The following is a 17,634-nucleotide window of genomic DNA, read 5'->3' as shown; positions in this document are numbered from 1 at the left end:
CTGTAGAGAGATCACTGCAGTCACAGGCACATTCACCTGTGCATTAACAACTCAATGTATAATTAACAATAGCCTTGTCATAACAGGCAGTGACACTTAGAGAAACTAGAAGTAAGCCATGGTTGGAAAATTCCTTTTTGTTCACCAAAGTAGCAGTAGGAAAGATTTGAAGTCACCCCACATAAAAAAGCACCAAACATTTTTCACATCATTAATGCAACCCTTGAACTATGTGAGAAAAACCAAGATGCTTATGGGGTAATTTTGAGTTGCATAGGGACAAGCTGTGGGAGGCAGGGAGAGAAATCTGTCTTATCTGGAAGCATGAATTTTGGCTTGACCACTGTCTCCCAAACTGAGGCATGTCAAACTGATGTTTCATTACTTCACTTAAAATCCATTTTCAGGGTTCACACGGAAGTCAGTTATGCTTGGGAAGCATTGAGCAAAGCTGGTGGTTTTGGTGATCTCTGCTGCAAGGTTAAGAAGAAGGGCATGGGAACATCTTTGGAAAAGCATCTGCTGTTAAAAATTTGAAGAGCTGAATCCATTGGTTTTTCCAAAGTGCTTTTTGCCATAGGAAAAGTTCTTTTTTTTTCCCCTCCTCTTTATGCAGATGAATAAATCTGGGAAAGTATAAACATATCTCCAATCCTCTGTTACATGATGGGATAATTGCATTTCCCTGCTCACAGGCAGGCATCCTTTACAGGGGCTGGACCATATGCTACCTGAGTTAAGGCTGTTTGACAAGTGGGTAGAATTTAATGAATCTCTCAGAAAAGATGTTGCTCCATCAAAAATTGCCTTAGAGAATTTTCCCAGTTACAGCTTCTGCACAGGGTTTCTGTACAGAGAATAACTATACTAATATCTTCATCAAAACCACAGACAGAGAACATGCAGGTATTCATCTTCTTAGGTAAGCAACACCTTAAAATAGGTTCATCTTACAAGTCACTCTTTGGATCACTAAAACCAGGAACAGTAATTTCCTTTTTCATTATTTATTTTGCTATACACATAATTAAAAATTATGGTAATTTCAGCTTCAGACAAAAATGGGTGTTTGATCACTTTCTGGCAGTGAGATAAGCAGAAAAGAAATTCTTAACAAAAATCACCTTTTATCTTGCCAATTAAAATTACTCAAAATGATTCTGCAGAATCCAAATGCAGAACTTAACCTAACAGTATTTCTTCAACATTTTATTACACAGGTCTCCAATTCTTGCAAGTAAATGGGTGCCTGACTCTAAAACTGTCACATCTTTTTAAAGCAAACAGTAGGAAATGTTCACTATTCACCCACCTGCTAATGTCTGGTCAGGCATTAACAAAATAAGGTAAATATTTCCACCCCAGTCTTGTAGTTACTCCTGTGTAGCAGAGCAAGAGAAGCCTCACACTAAGTTAATTACATAACCCACTTTTCTCAGCCCAATAAAGTGATAAGACAAATTATTCAGAATGAAAAAACAGCATAAATTGAAATCCAAAGAATTACATATCTAGCAGCAGAGAAAACCACTGTACCTTGCTTAGTGCTCTAAATCTGAATTTCCTGATACAAACCTTTCAAAAATGAGAGTGAGCAGCCACAAAAGCTTCCTTGAATTCAGCCTCATATGATCTTCTCAGCGCTGTTTCAAAGCTGCTCAGAAAAAGTTACTACAGCTCTCAAAACATTTCAGAAACCAAATAAAAGCTTGTGACACACAGGGTTCAGGAAAAAAAATAAATTCACTGTGTGGTGTCTAACTGTAGCACATCTTTCTAGGTAGGGTAGCTTGCTACACAGAACTACTGGAGACTGGCCTTTCTCACCCAGATCCGGCATTTCCAGTTTATGGGACTTAGGTCTAAGCTGGAATCTATCTAGGTAATCATTGCATCATATGGGTAAGCACAACTCACAGTATTAGGAGAATCCTAAAATAACAGTTTAGTAAAAATAGGTATTTTGTTAATTGTACTCCCAATCCTACAAATACATGTGTCTTCTGGAATGCTGTAGTCATCCAATGCCAGCTGAAGGATAAGCACAAGCTTGTGAAGGAATGCTTTGGAATGCTCCAAGCCCATGGTCCTGAAGGAGATCTGTGTAGAATGTAAAGGAAGTTCAAATGGGTTTGGTTTTCACAACCAAACAAGCCTCAGCATGGTAAGACCTCCAGAGAAATCTGACAAGTTGTTCTGTACTGTATTATTAAGAGCTGGTGAGAAAATCAATACATCAATAAGGCAAAAATGCTGGTACCAGGCAATATCACCCCCTTGTTCACAGCAGATGACTCCTTGGTTTTTTGCAAAAGCATTGCAAAAAAATGTTGGCAAATACACTGATGAAAATAAGAACACTCTAACTGGTACAGGGCTGGGGGCAATGACATTGTTAACAGCATATCTGTTTCAAGGTCTGCCTTTAAAATAGGTTACTCCACCAGATTAAAAAGCCACTTTCTTATCCTTTTCCTAAATGAATTCCTGCCCTTTAAAGTGATTCTCTCCAAGAACTACACAAAGCCTTCCAGATTCATGGGTCCTCCCATGATCTTTACAGTTTCCCCCTACAACCCAAACTCCCAAAACTGGAAGAAAAATTTCAGAACCACTGAAAGAAAATACTGAAAGTAAGGAAGAACCCCTTTCCTGAACTGAAAACACACTCTTGGATAAAAGCACACTACTTGCAGAATGCACATGCAGATGTCTCCTCTGCAATTTTTGAGAATTTTCTCACTGATGCCATTTAGCAGAATGAAAATGTTCCCTTGAAAGGCTTTGGAAAACAAATGGCACCAAAACTTTATTTTTTAAATGAGCTATGATGCTCCCGAAGAATGCAAGCCATAAACTGCTCCAACACTTTGAAGTGTGGCTTTATTCCAACAGTCCAACAAGAGCAGGGGCTTTTGTTCAGGGCTAACCCTGGTATGAGACCCTGACTTTGGATGGCAGCAGTGCTAACAGCTATTGCAGGGCTACTCTGCCATAGAGCATTAACCTGGAAAAGATCCAAGGGATCCCAAACTGGAATTCTTCATCAATCTACAGTTCCAACAGCCTTGAAATGAACCATAAGCTGCAGAGTCAAGAATTCATTCAGGAAAACAGGAGCCCTAAACTCCAGCTCCAACCGTTCAGTTTACTTGTCCACAGACTGGAGGAGACTTATCTTCTCCTGAGCTGATGCCTTCCGGACACATTGCAGTGGAGAAATTCCTGAAGCACTCACAGTTGCAGAATTTTGCTGTCTTCAATGAAACTGTGTATATACACTCCCTTGGGCAAATCTGGCTGGATACTGGTGATGTTGAAGTTAGAGCAAAACCTAACTTCCTCATTTGTGTTAGCTCTGCAGTAATGATAGTGATAAGAATGTGCTATCACTTCTACTGTTTTAGTGTTTTGGGTTTGTTTTTTAACCTGAAACTTGTTAAAGAAATACACCTAGGACTATCCTACAAAAAACAATTTTTGTGCCCTTTATACACTTTGGAATGTAATTTTGGAGAGGAATTAATAGACACTGTGGCTTCAAAACATTCAGACATCAAAAAGAGCATAATGTAATGATTATTTACAGTGTCCATCCCCTCCAATCCAGCATTCATATATTTTCATATATGAATTACAAGAGGCACTTTCTATGTTGCACTCTGCCTCACCTGAAAATATTTCCAATTATATTTACCTAAAACATTTGGTTAAGACTGGCTATTGCTTATGCAACTATTTACCCAAATCCCTGGCACCTGTACCAAGAAATGGGAAGAAAAGAACTGAGCAGCCAACTCAAGAGTTATCAAAAAGCCTGAATTTAAGGACCAGAAACTCTTAAGAAACAACCATGGTAAGAGGAGTATTGTCTGTAAGATCTTTATTTCTTCCATAAAAGAGGAAGGACTACATCATCTAAGCAGAGAGCTTCCAATTTCTATTAAGCAAGATGGTTCAAGCTATACCCACATTTTTGGGGAGGAGGGCAAGGAGGGGGAAGGGGAGCAAACAGCCTTGCCCCAAACAGCAACCATAAAGACAAGCTGTTGAAAACTGGTCACATTTTGCATTCCTTCAGAAACCAAAAGGGAGAAAACAAAGCAAACTCCCAACTTACGTGCTAGGGTGGCTGTATAAAAATGTCAATTATTTAAACAGTACTTCTCCAGAGGAACCTGCTTGCAGAAACAAAAGCAATGCCTGTGCAGTAAGTATCCTTCCAATGTCACTTTAGAAGATATACAATCCTGTCTGGATATGCAAAAGCCAGTAATACCAGAGGATAGAAAAAGCAAGTAGGCAACCCACCATCCTGTGGCATTAAAAAGCGATTAAATGAAATTCACAAATGGTTTAGTGAAGTTTCTGATAGACTAATCACATAGCAGGGCTCTAAACAGAGAACCAGACCCATTATCATAACATTCCCTTTAAAAAAACTTTTATCTTGGCAGAGTACTTAATGTATTTATTATATGGAGAAAATGGCTTCTCACTTCAGATTTAGAAGGAAAAGAGGGCTTCCCACAGCAAGTACTAGTAAAAAATCCATTCTTTGCTTTAAGTCTCCATGTTTTGGAAGAAAGATGAACTAACTGTTGACCCAGGTTGTAAGCTCATGTTAAAACTGGCCTGTACTTCAAAACAAAACAGACAAGAAATTATTCTGCTGTGCAGCAGAGTGTTCACCTACAGACACCAATGATTCACTTGAAGCAAAACTTAATTATTTTCTGACAGATTAGTTAAAATTGGCCAGGGAAATCAGAGCTAAAAGCTCAAATACTTTTCAGAAGCCATATGCAGCAAGGATGCACTGCTTCCCTCTATTATCTACCTGTACAGTTCACCAGGATAAATATGGATGTTTCTCATTGTGGCTACTGCATTATCTGTACTTTTTATATAGAACCAGTACAGTGTTAATCAATACAAATATTTGGCTCATTTTTTAAATTCAGGGAGTTTCCTTTTACATGGCAGCCACCTTTTACATGGTGGCTATTTCAGATAGCCACACTGATGAAAACATTCCTACATGGCAGATGTCTAAAAAAAATCCCATGAAAAAATCAAGCCCAGTGGCTCTCAAATCTGTCACAAACACATTCAGGATATTTCTAAGTAAATACAGTGCATAATTAACAGTCATCTTAGAAAGACTTAACCTTTATTTGCCCATTTATTTCAGTCCACACTTACCCCACTTTTCCCAGTACACTGGCTGGATCACAAAACACTTTGCCACAGCCAAGAAGAATCTTTTTGGGTTGGTCACTCACTTTGGAGTTGTATTGTACAATACAGTTGTAAGCAAATTCTGAATTCAAAGCAAGGGGGATTGATAGATGAAAACCACGCTAACATTGTATACAGAAACTGGTGCTCAGCAGTATTGCCTTTTCAAACATTCTCCATTGCAAACTCATCTATTTTCACAATCAAAACATTTTGTCTGAAAAGTTTATTTTAGTTTTCTGAACACTCTAAAGCAACTGTGCTTTTGATGTTACAAGTGTTCAGATAGGATTAACAAAAATTAAAATGTTCTAAATTACAAATTTAATTCCTGTAAGAGCTTGAGAAATAGAACAGAAAAGCATGACATACACACATTGTGAAGAAACCCCAACTTTTCATGCAATGGCAGGCAAGATGTAAAAAGCCACCCGAATTCACACATTTTTACACCGAATCATCAGAAAAAGTACTCTGTAGTAAATCTGTACATCCAAATACATTTGGGATCTACACCTAAGTTACATTATTTAATGTTATATACACTTATTACCCCTTGTATGATGTCTAAAGGAAAATCTTCATTCAACCCAAACCCAAAAAAAATATGCAAGACTAACTTGGAGAAAAGGAGAATCACTTTAGACATTCAGTTAAAATGTTGGTTTTGTTTTAATCTAGACCTCAGAGTGTTTATTAAAAAACAAACAATCCTCTTCATTTAACATTTTGCTTTCTAACTGTACAGTAAATTGCATTGCAGAGAACACATCCCGTCTTCAGACTGTATTTTCTTTGGATGGATTTAAGATGTAGCTGGATATTACTTTAAAGATAAATAAAGGGAAGTTGGTCCAACTAGAGCAATAGCTGATATATTACATGCATATGGGAGTTTTATATATGTTTAAATTATTTTTTTAACAAATGAGTGTAGGGTAGTTGATATTGCAAATAAACCAAAAAGCACCTGGAGTTGAAAATACAAAACATACCTCCTATCCTGGCAATGGCAGTAAAAATCAGAAGAGTAATCTTTCTGGAACAGCATTTTTACATAATTTAGAAATGTTGAGTACCAGGAAGACTACTAATCAAGTAGTTTTAGCAGCCAAGTTTCCCTCTTTATATTGAATGGAACAAATGCTTTAAACAAACTGTTTGTCCTCTTCACTGAAGAGAGCTAGTCTATTCATCTTTAATGAGCTAGGTTTTTTGTTTTTTGATGTTGGTTTTTTGGGGGGGAAAGATTAGCCACATACTGTAGTAATGCCTACTGCATATAATCCAAGCATTTGCTGTGAACAGTTGGAGAAAGCAGTCAGTAAGAACCTAGGATCAATGAAATAGATGTTACTTTAAGCCATCCACAAAATGGAGACCCATATAGTGCCCAGTGTTAAAACCCAAATCTCTTCTCGTGCTTTTTGCTGTGCAAATTCATCCCCAGGAAAACAGGAGCTGATCCATAGTTCAATTTTCTTATTTCCTTAGTCAATTTTCACATTAGTGTAGATTTTACGAACAAAGGCACTTGTTCCCATGTAACCAATAGCTCCTGCAAAAGAAACCAAAAACATTCAATATGTTAGAGAGCTGATCATCAGAACAAGCCAGCGGCATAAACCACGCACACTTCAACAGAGAAAGTCACACAAAGCACTTACTCTGCACACAGAAACTTCTTACCTGCAATACTTGTCCTCAAACTCTAATTATCCATGTTCCCCCTGAAAGGCTGACAGGAACTTCCCCTGTCTAGCAATCCAAATCCATTAAGCCATCTTACCAAGAGGCCACGCTCACTTGGCCTGGATAAATATAGCAGCCCCCCTACTGCTGCCAATAACCAAGTCCATTTTTTCTGAGCAGAGGGTAAAAAACATACAATCACCCACTCTGCAGGGAAGGTGGATGGGAGGGCAGGTTTTTATTATAAGTTACATGCCTTCTGGATGAGTGTTTTATTGGCAGATGGCTTCTTCCCTCCCACAAAGCACAAATAATAATAGATCCCCATCCCAGGAGTCTTACACTCCAAGGAGGTCTGTACAAAGACATTAACAAGTAGCAGTTAGTAGTTCAAGAAATTGCAACCTGTGGTTTTCAAATTAGTAAGAGTCATGAGCAAAGCATGCATTGTCACAGCAGTAATAAAAGAACAGGTCACTGAGTTTTTGATAGGGGCAACAGTTTATGCTAAACCCAAAATACTGCAGTATTAAGGACATCCAGAAAAATTAAAGAAATGCACTGGACTAAGGCCTCTTCTCAGAAAGAGATTCAGCAGCTCTCCTGGTCAAACCCAGAACCTCAGGTTTGCCAGACTCAGTAAATACTGTGGTCTTACAATATCAGCAGGGAATGTCTTCATCTCTTCCAAGCAAAATGAGAGTAAGTCAATTTGGCTGATCGTCATGTTTGAAGTGAAGTTGAAAATCAGGCAAGAATTAGAAACAACTGCTGTCTGACTGCCAACACAGTCGTATTTTACAGGATGGATAGAGAAGTCAGGGTCTGTAAATCACTGCAGAGAACTCCTAACATTAAATGCTTGGATGCTTGGTAAAGAACACTCTTAAGAGAAAGGATATTTTTCCTTCCTTGAAGAAACGAAGAAAAGCCCAGAACAAAGCATTGCAGTGAATTACCATGCACCAGAACTGCAGAAGAAATGTTAAATATAGAAGTCTAGCCCATGCTAAAATTTTAAAGCCAAACTTTCCAGTAAAAATATAAAGTGGTTGTTTTGCCCTTACATATTAAATCTGTACAGACCTGCAGCTGGCATTGCTGACTATGGCATTATTCAGGTTCTGAAGAGTTCTTTAAATCCTGGAGACTGATGGGATAATTTATGAAGTCAGCCATTAAGCTGCCACAAAGTTTTGATTTTTAGACCCTCAAAAGCCCAATATTTATACCCAATCAAGAAATCTGCACAAATCAAAACTAAATAATAATAAATCATTCCGGCATTTTTGGAGCAGTAAGGAGCTTGTGGATTCAGCTTCTGTACAGGACAGCATTCCAAGTTGTATAAATATCATGGCAACCATTCCACTGGCCAGCAACAAGAGATCTGCATTACCAACTTGGGCAAAGCAGAGTTCCATTAAAGCAAGTACAGCACACACAAGATCAGGTTGCTGCCTGCAAGCAAGCTGGGGATGCAGCAAAAGGAAGGCCTGACTGTTCAAGGAGAGACCAGTGCAGCACTTGGACAGACCCAAGCGCAGGCTGTGAAGAGGTGATGAGAGCTTGGAGTCATACAGAAGCATGTGCAGACTTTTCTGCAGCTTGTCAAGAAATTAATCTTCTGTCTTATGAAGTAAATGAACAAAATAATGGCACTGGACTCCTGCTTTAAGACTCACCAGGCTTTTCCTGTTAAAGCAAACCCAGCCAACAGATCCAATGCCCATTTCCAGTGCTAAACTGAGATACACTCCAGAACTTGTTCTGTAAGAGTTCCTCTAGTGATGTGATGCCAGGTATCACAGAGATTTGAGAGAACAAAGCATTAACTGTGCTTCACTTGGGATCTAGAGAATGCATGAGGTGGAAGTGAGGGGGAGGAGTAGAGAGTAGCAGTCACATGAGACCACAAGCTCTCATCCCCATAAACAAATCATAACCTATTCTGAATCAGAGAGGTGCCTTAGCCAGCAAGGCCACTAATGGCCAATACCCAAGGCAGGGGTTAAGCCTCAAGGCTACTTCACAGGCATTGAATAAAACATGGGGCAGGGAGGCAGAAAACCCTGGGCAATGAGAACTAAAGAACATCCTCCTAAGTCAAATGCAAGGCAGCTGGCTCATCTGAATTAAAAAAAACATAGTAAAGGGAAATATTTTATTTGTTTATTAAACACCTTAGCAGATGATATTTATAACCTGGTTATGGCCTATTTAGGTTCAGCAGAAATAGACTACAAGCATATTTCAGCAGAACAATAAGCTTTTAAATAAACAGAAAAATCCAAATACTGAGGAAGAACAACCACACAGCAAAAAGAGAGTAATTCCCATCTATTACTTCAAACCAATTACTACAGTTGTGACTTTGTAAGCACCAATTTTTTTTAAAAGCTCTTTAAGCACACTTAAATGCTGAAGTTTGGTATTGCAAGAGTTCTTTCTATGTTATGTAGCCCCTAAGCATTCCACTAAGTTGGGAAATGAGTCTTAACCTTTTCTGCCACTAAGAGGGAAACATGAGGAGCTCAAAAGGTTTGGAAATTCTCATGGGCTCCCTGCTGTCCGGTCCCAGAACTGAGATGCTCTGCAGAGAGCAGCAAACTTTGTGGATCAAAGCACCCCACTACATGTGGGATTGAGTTCACTAGGCATTGTCAAGGGCATTAAACCCAGAGCTGGATGATCCATTCCTACAGCGAGTTTCCCTGTGGCTGCTTTGGGCCCTACCCAGTTCATCTCACATCCAACTGTGATGCCCAACACGCCCACTCCTGTGAGCCTCCAGACAACAGCTCCACACCCTTTTCACAGACCTACAGGCAGTAGCACACACACTGCACAATTCTTTAACACAAATGTTTTTGTTAGACCTCAATGGCTGCAAGTTCCCTACACAAATGCTTTTTGACAGGGGATTTTTCTTCTCTACTCTACATGCTGAAAATGGCACTTCTCAGTAAAAAGGAATCTCACGGCTTCTCTTCCAACACATTTAAAAAGACAAAAAGAAATTTCAATAGAGTTGTGGAAATAAAGTTTAGTGTGCTGAAGTATTTTCTGGTTTTAAAAAATTTGGATTTTACACTAATATTCCATCAAATAGTGTCCTACCATGAGAAGAAATAATTTGACAATCTCCCTTTTTTGTGTTTTAAAACACATTTTAATTACAGAAATTGGTGGACAAGCTTGGCTTCTGCATCACAGACATTTTAATCAATACTGGCCTGAGCACTTTTGAAAGAAAACATTAGAGCTGAAAAGTATAAGCCTATTAAGGAAAAAAAAATGGCTGCAAGACTACTGAAACAGCAGGGAAGTCTTGTAATGTGCCAAGAACCTGATGAAGCAAAATTACATTGTATGAGAGAAAAGGGGAGCAGGTACTCAGCTGTTAAATGATGAATTTCCTTCCCTTTTTATAAAGCATTGTGGTATTAACCAACCTTTTGAGATATCAAGAAATACATACTTTACAGAAGTAAGTTCCTGTAAGACATCTCATGTCTCAAATGTAACTCTAAGAAATCTTCCCACTAGCTATAGGACTATTCATTCACTGCTAAGAAGTATTAAATTAAGATCACTTACCAAAAAACCAGCATTATAGAAAAGTGCAAAAGGATCAAGAAGCACTTGCTGAAGATCATAACGGATGTGATAAAAATAAAGTTAACACGTGAACAAGTTTTTGGCCTTAACAGATGACCTCCCTGCCATGAACTATGTTTTTGTCTAAACATCTGTCAAAATACTACCTTAAAAAACAATGAAATCCAGCTGCACACAGGAGCACCCTGCACTCTCCTCACCTGTGAATATTGCAATACTTATTCTCAGTAGTTATTGCAATAATTATTTTTCAAATGTTATCCTCCAGCTCTCAGTCCTCTGTCCTGCTCACCCTCATATATACATGCCACAAGACACACATGGTCCTGTCATCATTGATGCCTCAATGGGTGCACCTAGCTCCTTGTCTTGGGTGACAGTAAAAAATCCAAAGCAAAATGCTAGCATGGTCTCAATTTCATTTGGAATTTATTTTGCAGGATTTCTTGCCAAATACTGAGTCTTTCAAGCTTGCACAGAGGGTGAAATTCCCTGCACAGTAGATAAATTATCTTCCTATCAGAAGACACAATCCACAGGAATCTCCTATATAAGGCAGGAACCAAGTCTAAGCAGAAAACTCTTCAGATTCTTCTTAAAGACTTTTTGAGTAGATCTTGCAGACATACACATTCTACCACCAAAACCACAAACTAAGGTCAGAAATATGAGTCTGAAAAAAAATTGTTAGAAAACCTTCAAAATATCTGGAACTTACCACACATTATTCCCAGAGCTGTGCTAAATACTGCCATATAACCAAAGTAAAATGATGTTTGAAACAAGCCATACATCCTGAAAAAGAAAGATAGAAATTTATGCTAGCCGTTTCCCGTTTTTTATTAATAAAACTGATTTGGCAATACAGTAATCTGATATTCAAGCAAGAAAAGTATTACTTACTTTGTCTTGAAAAAGTAGTAGTAAAAGGAGTACATGTAAACATAAATCGCAGTTGATGCCGCAGAAAGAAAGCTTGTCCATTGCCTAAAAGTAAACACACATGTCCATCATACAACCAGCCAAAAGGCTTCCCAAGAAGATCCACAATGCACTTGGAAAAGACCCATCTGGACTGAAGAAACACTGCTTTTCCACAAAAATCTCCCAATCTGGTTACCTATGAAAACAGTGCAACACTTACCACCTGTAATCCTCTGCGTTTAGCAGGAAATACGTACAAACGATGGTCACACAAACTGTCACAATGCACAGGATAACCAGAACCAGCATCATAAAGCCATAAACATAGTAGATCTTGTAAGCCCAGAATGAAGTAAAAATGAAATACCTGAAGAGAGTAAACAAAATTTGCAGATGATATTGTAATTCAACTTAAATTGTAATTTTTAACCAAACTGGGAAACAGCTGAGGTACTCACATTTCAATAAAAATTGATCCAAAAGGGAGGATTCCACCTAGGCAAACAATAACAGCTGGTTCCATGAACCTGAAAGATATTAGGATTAGTTTAGGGACAACTGAAATTTTTCATTTATAAACATATTAAGACCAGATTATTAATATAGCACAGAAGATTGTTTAAAAGGCATGCTAACAAGAACACTTCTGTCTCATACCAGCAGATTAGAAAGATTCCCTCAAAAATGTCACATGTATGGATAAAACAAGAAATTACTCTTAGGGAAAGCTGAAACAAAACATGAGGCTGATGCCTATCACCTACACGCATAAGATTAACCCTCAAACCAGCCTTAAGGCCACAGAAAGAATCTCTCTGGACAGAAAGGGCCGAAGCAATCAAGTTCCATGACATCCACTAGCCCTGCAGGAAGGCAGTGAAAACACAGTGCTGTTGATGGCTACAGATACAGCAAAAAGCACAGGCAAAATTTCACAGGATAATGGTTATATAGATAAGAACCAGTGTTCATTTTTAATGCTGTACTGAGTCATGAACATATAGTTAAAAATGAATAATCAGCTACCTGTAAAAGACGCTGTCACTAAAAGGTGACCTCTCTTTAGCACTTGCAATGATGCTGAATCCAGCTAGTAACCAGTGATTTCATTTGCAGCTTCTTTTATTATTTATAGGGAGACTTGTCTAAGCTAATGGTGTGTTAATTCATCATCATCAAGAGAAGTATTTTTAACTGCCATGCTGATCCAGAAAAATCCATCAGATTTCCAAGATACTGGTCACAATATAACTTAAATTCTAACACCTGAGCTGCACAACCCACCACTAACAAGAGAATCAGTGTGCTGCACTTCTTGGACATTACAGGCGTACATGTTTCAGTGCCCCTTTCACTTCATCTGTTCCATTCCTCTGAACAGGGAAAGTAAGAGAAGTCTATTAAAAAATCCTCTGAGGATATTTTAATTTCCGTAGCTAGCTGCTTTCACCTCAGAATTAAATTAATAGGAAAAAGTGATTGCATTCATAATTTTCCAAAAACCTAAGACTAGGCACCACTTTGCATTCACGTCAAAAATTATAAAGCCTTCTTCACAGTTCAAACCATACACCTATAATATTTCAGGCTCTGTGCCATCAACAAAAGTACAGAATTGGGAACAGCATTGCAAGCTTCTCCCCACCATAACCCTGCAAATATGTCTCAGTTTGTGTCAGGAGACCATTAATCAGAGCAGTTCTGCCTCCAAGGCACACTCAATCCTAAACCTGTAAGAGGCATTAACTGAAGTGGAGAGGTTTTAGTGTCAATATATCTATACAAGAACTGAGTTGGCACCACCTCCTTTACACAGGGACTAAAGAACATTTCAGGAAAAATGTGAATCAGTAATCCAGGAGTGTAAAATCTGCTACAACTATTAACCATGGTGTTTTAATTCAAAAGAAAAATCATATTAGGAAAATGTCAGTTGAGCGGTTCTTCTAGGCATAACTCAATTTAAATTAAGAGGAATTATTCCATTAAAGCCGAAGACCAGAAAAGCCATTTTAAATGTATTGAAGTGAATATTTCTAGTTAACATTATGCTCGTCTTTACCATTTCTTCTCTGGTATAGGACGAGGCACTGCATTGACACGACATGGGAAATTAGGCTGTCCTGACAGATTTCGGCCAAGAATAGTCCCAACGAGGTTCAGTGGGAGGATGACAAAGAAACAAATACAGCACACTGCCACCTGCAAGCAAAAATTTACAGTTGCAATTAAAAAAACAGGTCTAAGACAACAATATAAGATAATCAACCAGTATTAGTCCTTAGTAGTTATTGCCGTAGAATCATACTCCTACTTATGAAGCATTAGTCACCATATATTTTATCAAATAGAAGTATTTTTTCCCTGAGAAACTTTTTAATAAACATTATTAAGCCTATTTTCATCCATCAGTTGAGAGAACAGAACCATTGCAGAATGGTTTACTGTTTCCACCTAATTATTATACTCAATACATTGCACAAGAAATAAAAGGAAATCTTCATGGTACTTCATAACAGAAAGTATTGTCAGTGTTTATTACAGTTTTGCAGAGAGTGCAAGTGGGAATTTCTCTGGGAATTAACATCTAGCAGTTAGGTAGTTGCACACAAAATTACAACTGTTGGGTGCAGAATTTTTAATCCAATTAAAAAAAAAAAAAGAAGCCAACCAACCCAATAACAATCACAAAACTATGTAAGAATGCTACCAATTTTGATTCAATTTTGGGTTCAATGTTTTCCACTATGCATTAACCAGGCAACTAAGAACATTGACTGACAAAGAAACCAGTGACCACTGGTACACAAAGATACATAATTTAGAAACACAACAAACCTACTTACATATAGAAATCAAGTTTATGCACAATACAGAAAAGAAAGGTCAAGTCAATGCTTCAGCTCTTTCCAGTGGAACAGCCTCTCTAAAAATCTATCATGAATCTTTTTCTGCCACTATACTTATCTAGCTCCATTTTTTCTATTCCTTAAAGGCAACATAATTTATCTCCCAAAAATAGGAAAATTTCAAGTGTGAAGTAAGACATTCTGAATTCATAACTCTTTAGCACAAAAAGAAATAGTATTAGACAGTTTGGTAACTTTTTGATATTGATAATTAAAGACAGAACAGTTGCCCATAATGCAATCACTACAGTACTGAATATTGACCCTGTGACCTTTTCTATGCAAATATATGAAAATATTGCCTTTTAATGGCTTTGTTGCCTGAGGCTGTGTGTACACCCTGGTGCCTCCTGAGCAAAGGAGCTACATTTGCCTTCACTCCAGCAGAATGCAAAGTCCAGCAGATTAATGCAAAACAACAGAGAGCAGAACAGATCTAAGAGCACACATTGACTTGCTTTAGAAGCAGTTACTCAGAGGATAAATGAAAGCTGCTCATGTATGTTGTATCTAAGAAACCTACAGCAAGCACCTGAAAAGAAAGAATGACATTAGTTCAATACAAACTTAGCAATAGGTGAAACACACAAATTTAAGGCAGCATTTGACTAAAGTCAGTGGGTTATTCTTATATTAATGGCTAGCTTAGGTCAGATGTGAAGGGAAAACATTGCCTGGGGTTGGATGGAGCAAGCCTTCATGCTTCACAGGAGGGGTACACCAAACTGGTGGCTCAACAAGCAGAAGCACTTTCCACACTGCCCTGTATATCTTTGAGAAGAGGTTATTAAAGAATTACTTCATGAGCCACTAAAATACGAAGTGTCACTGGTAAATAAGGAGACGCTAAGTTGTACTTATACTTGAAGGACAAATAATATAATAACAATAAAGCAGTTTTTACACAATTAATTTAGTATCTCCCATTTATCTTCTTCCATTACTCAAAAAACACAGGTAGGTAAGCAAGCATAATGTTTTAAGTAGGAAACTGAGGTTGCCTAAGAATAAATTTCAGGAGAAGCATACAACTCACTCAATGGTTACAGGTTCTGCCCTTGAAAACTTCTCAGTCTAAATGAAGGAGCAGATGAGAATTTTCAGAGAAAAATGTCAAAAAGTATCAGAAATATCAAAGAACATCATCTTGAGTGCTACATTTATTAAAATCCTCATTAAAACGTCCCAGCTTGCTTTAGGTGCAGTGGGTAGAAGAGATTTTCAAGAATTAAGGCTTGGATAGTATCCAAAAAATTTCTGAGCTGAACATACTGAAACCACTTCCATTTTCAAGGAGAATGTGCTCTGCTTCCTGCAGCAAGGCCCTCTGGATGTGTCAGGTGGTCCATCCTGCTTTGTAGTGGTGTTCCAGCAGGCAGCTTTCACACCTGGCTGAGGCAGAAAGCTCAGATCCAGGCAGTGAAAGGGTATCTGTACTGCTCATGCAGCCACAGCTGTCATTTATAGTGCAGGTTTTAAGATGACTGCAGCTTAATTTCTTGATCTTAAAATTTCACCTGACTGGGGACAGTGGTAGAAAGAGAATCCACTGCTTTACTGCATAAATAAACTGTGCAGGAACTGCCTTGGGCTCTAAGCTCACCTGGAACAACACTTAGCATCTTGCTTTTGTCCATCTTGCAAAATGTGTCTATTTTACAGAATCCACACAGGAAGATTATAACCTTGGACAAGGAATCAAGCAAGGAACATCTAGGCCTTAATTACGGATTAGCTGGCAAACTCCTGGATGAAACAAGGCTGTCAGTAGCATTTCATTGCAGTGACACCCTCAGCTGAATGGCTTCAAACCAGTAGGGAAAGGAAAGGGCTCAACTTGATCCAGCAGGGTTTGGCTGTTGTGTTATCCAGGAAACTGACTCTGCAGTAGCTTTGAAATCTAAAATGTTCATCTGCATAAAACAAGCTGAGACAGATCAAGGTCCCTTGAATAATGACTTCAGTAAGTACAGTCAAGCTATCTCTAGTACACCTATAATTGGCATCCGTCAGAAAAATCTGTGGTTTCATTATCAGATCAGTCAAATTATAACTGATAATGGTGTAACACCTCACATTATCCAGTTGGCTGAAAAATTAACTTTCAAACAGAACAGCCAGCATCTTCAGTGATACCAAGCAGCAGCACTAGATAAAGTCAACATTTTGTAAAACAGTGAAATGCCACCTGTCTTAATGCTATCCTGTGTTCTGAGGACATGTGCAAGTGAAGTACATTTTTTTTCCTTTTATCCTGGAGCCACTTCAGGAGTCTAAAAATTATCTGAGCTAAGTCTGGGGTGCAAAGGAGACACAACTGAGCAAACAAGGATGAACCACAGAAGAGGCTCAGGAATGCCTCCTACTCCCACCTGGCTCTGATAAACTGTCCAGAATGAAGATGATGTGCATGTTCTTTTTACTGAGATAAGACTATTCTAGAGACAGCAACCTACTGGCCCTGGTGAGATGACCAACAAAACCAGTACTGGTTGTACACACCATGTTGAACTCAGCAGCATCTTCTTTCTTGCTTTTCACTCACTGACTCACAGGTAGTCTACCAGCTCAGACTGATGACTGGTAAAAACACTTTCTTCACTCTTGGCAGTAACAAGCCTTCCCTGGATGTAAGAGATGACTGAAGATAGCTGATGGTTTTCAGGAATATTCCTCTTAATTACAGGGCTGAGGTAAAACCAGCGCCCCTCCTCTCAAACTAAACAGGTAGTGCCCGTAGCCACACATGGCAAGGACAATGTTTGCAGGCTGGGCAATATCCAAACCTACAGAGTCTAAATCCTAACTGAAGCAAACACAGGCTACTGGGGTAACAAGTGTCTTAAAGGTGAAGTAACAAGACTTCTGCCTAAAAGGTAAGAGTAAGAATATAATGGGAAAAGCAGTTCAGGCACTTAATGGCCTCCACCATCACAAATGGAAAGGAGAAATGAAGACAAGACCAACACACAAACCTGCTCAACCCTCCTGCCAAAGTCACTGACAACATACTAAAAAATCCAATCCCATTAACAGCAGTTATGTGATAGGCAGAGATAAGAAAGTTACATCTTTCTGAGTGTTTTAAGAGTTATTACTGTAACATCAGCCAGGAGAAATTCAGAGAACCATTTTAACAACTACTTCATAAAACACAAATTATGCAAAGAGGCAAATACATCAGATCTTCAGACCTGGTTTTTCATCAAGCAAACAAGAAGAGGTTTTCTATAATCCATGTTAACCA

General features: G+C 38.5%; 1 protein-coding gene across 1 annotated transcript in view; it reads right to left on the bottom strand.

Moving 5' to 3' along the window:
• Window positions 1-5,156: 5,156 nt before the first annotated feature.
• The window catches only part of TM9SF3 (transmembrane 9 superfamily member 3), a 42,688-nt gene continuing 30,210 nt past the window's right edge, over window positions 5,157-17,634 (bottom strand). The window contains exons 12-17 of the mRNA XM_054276560.1: window positions 13,541-13,680; window positions 11,937-12,005; window positions 11,699-11,845; window positions 11,458-11,541; window positions 11,273-11,349; window positions 5,157-6,799 (exon numbers count right to left, since the gene is read on the bottom strand). Coding sequence (XP_054132535.1) covers window positions 6,732-6,799; window positions 11,273-11,349; window positions 11,458-11,541; window positions 11,699-11,845; window positions 11,937-12,005; window positions 13,541-13,680 — 585 coding nt within the window. The 3' untranslated portion in view covers window positions 5,157-6,731. The remainder of the gene's footprint in view (window positions 6,800-11,272; window positions 11,350-11,457; window positions 11,542-11,698; window positions 11,846-11,936; window positions 12,006-13,540; window positions 13,681-17,634) is intronic.

The sequence above is a fragment of the Melozone crissalis genome, unplaced genomic scaffold, assembly GCF_028551555.1.
Source record: "Melozone crissalis strain CALT ecotype California unplaced genomic scaffold, PUWL_Pcris_2 ptg000019l_1, whole genome shotgun sequence".
NCBI lineage: Eukaryota > Metazoa > Chordata > Aves > Passeriformes > Passerellidae > Melozone > Melozone crissalis.
This window is presented reverse-complemented; position numbering and strand designations above follow the sequence as displayed.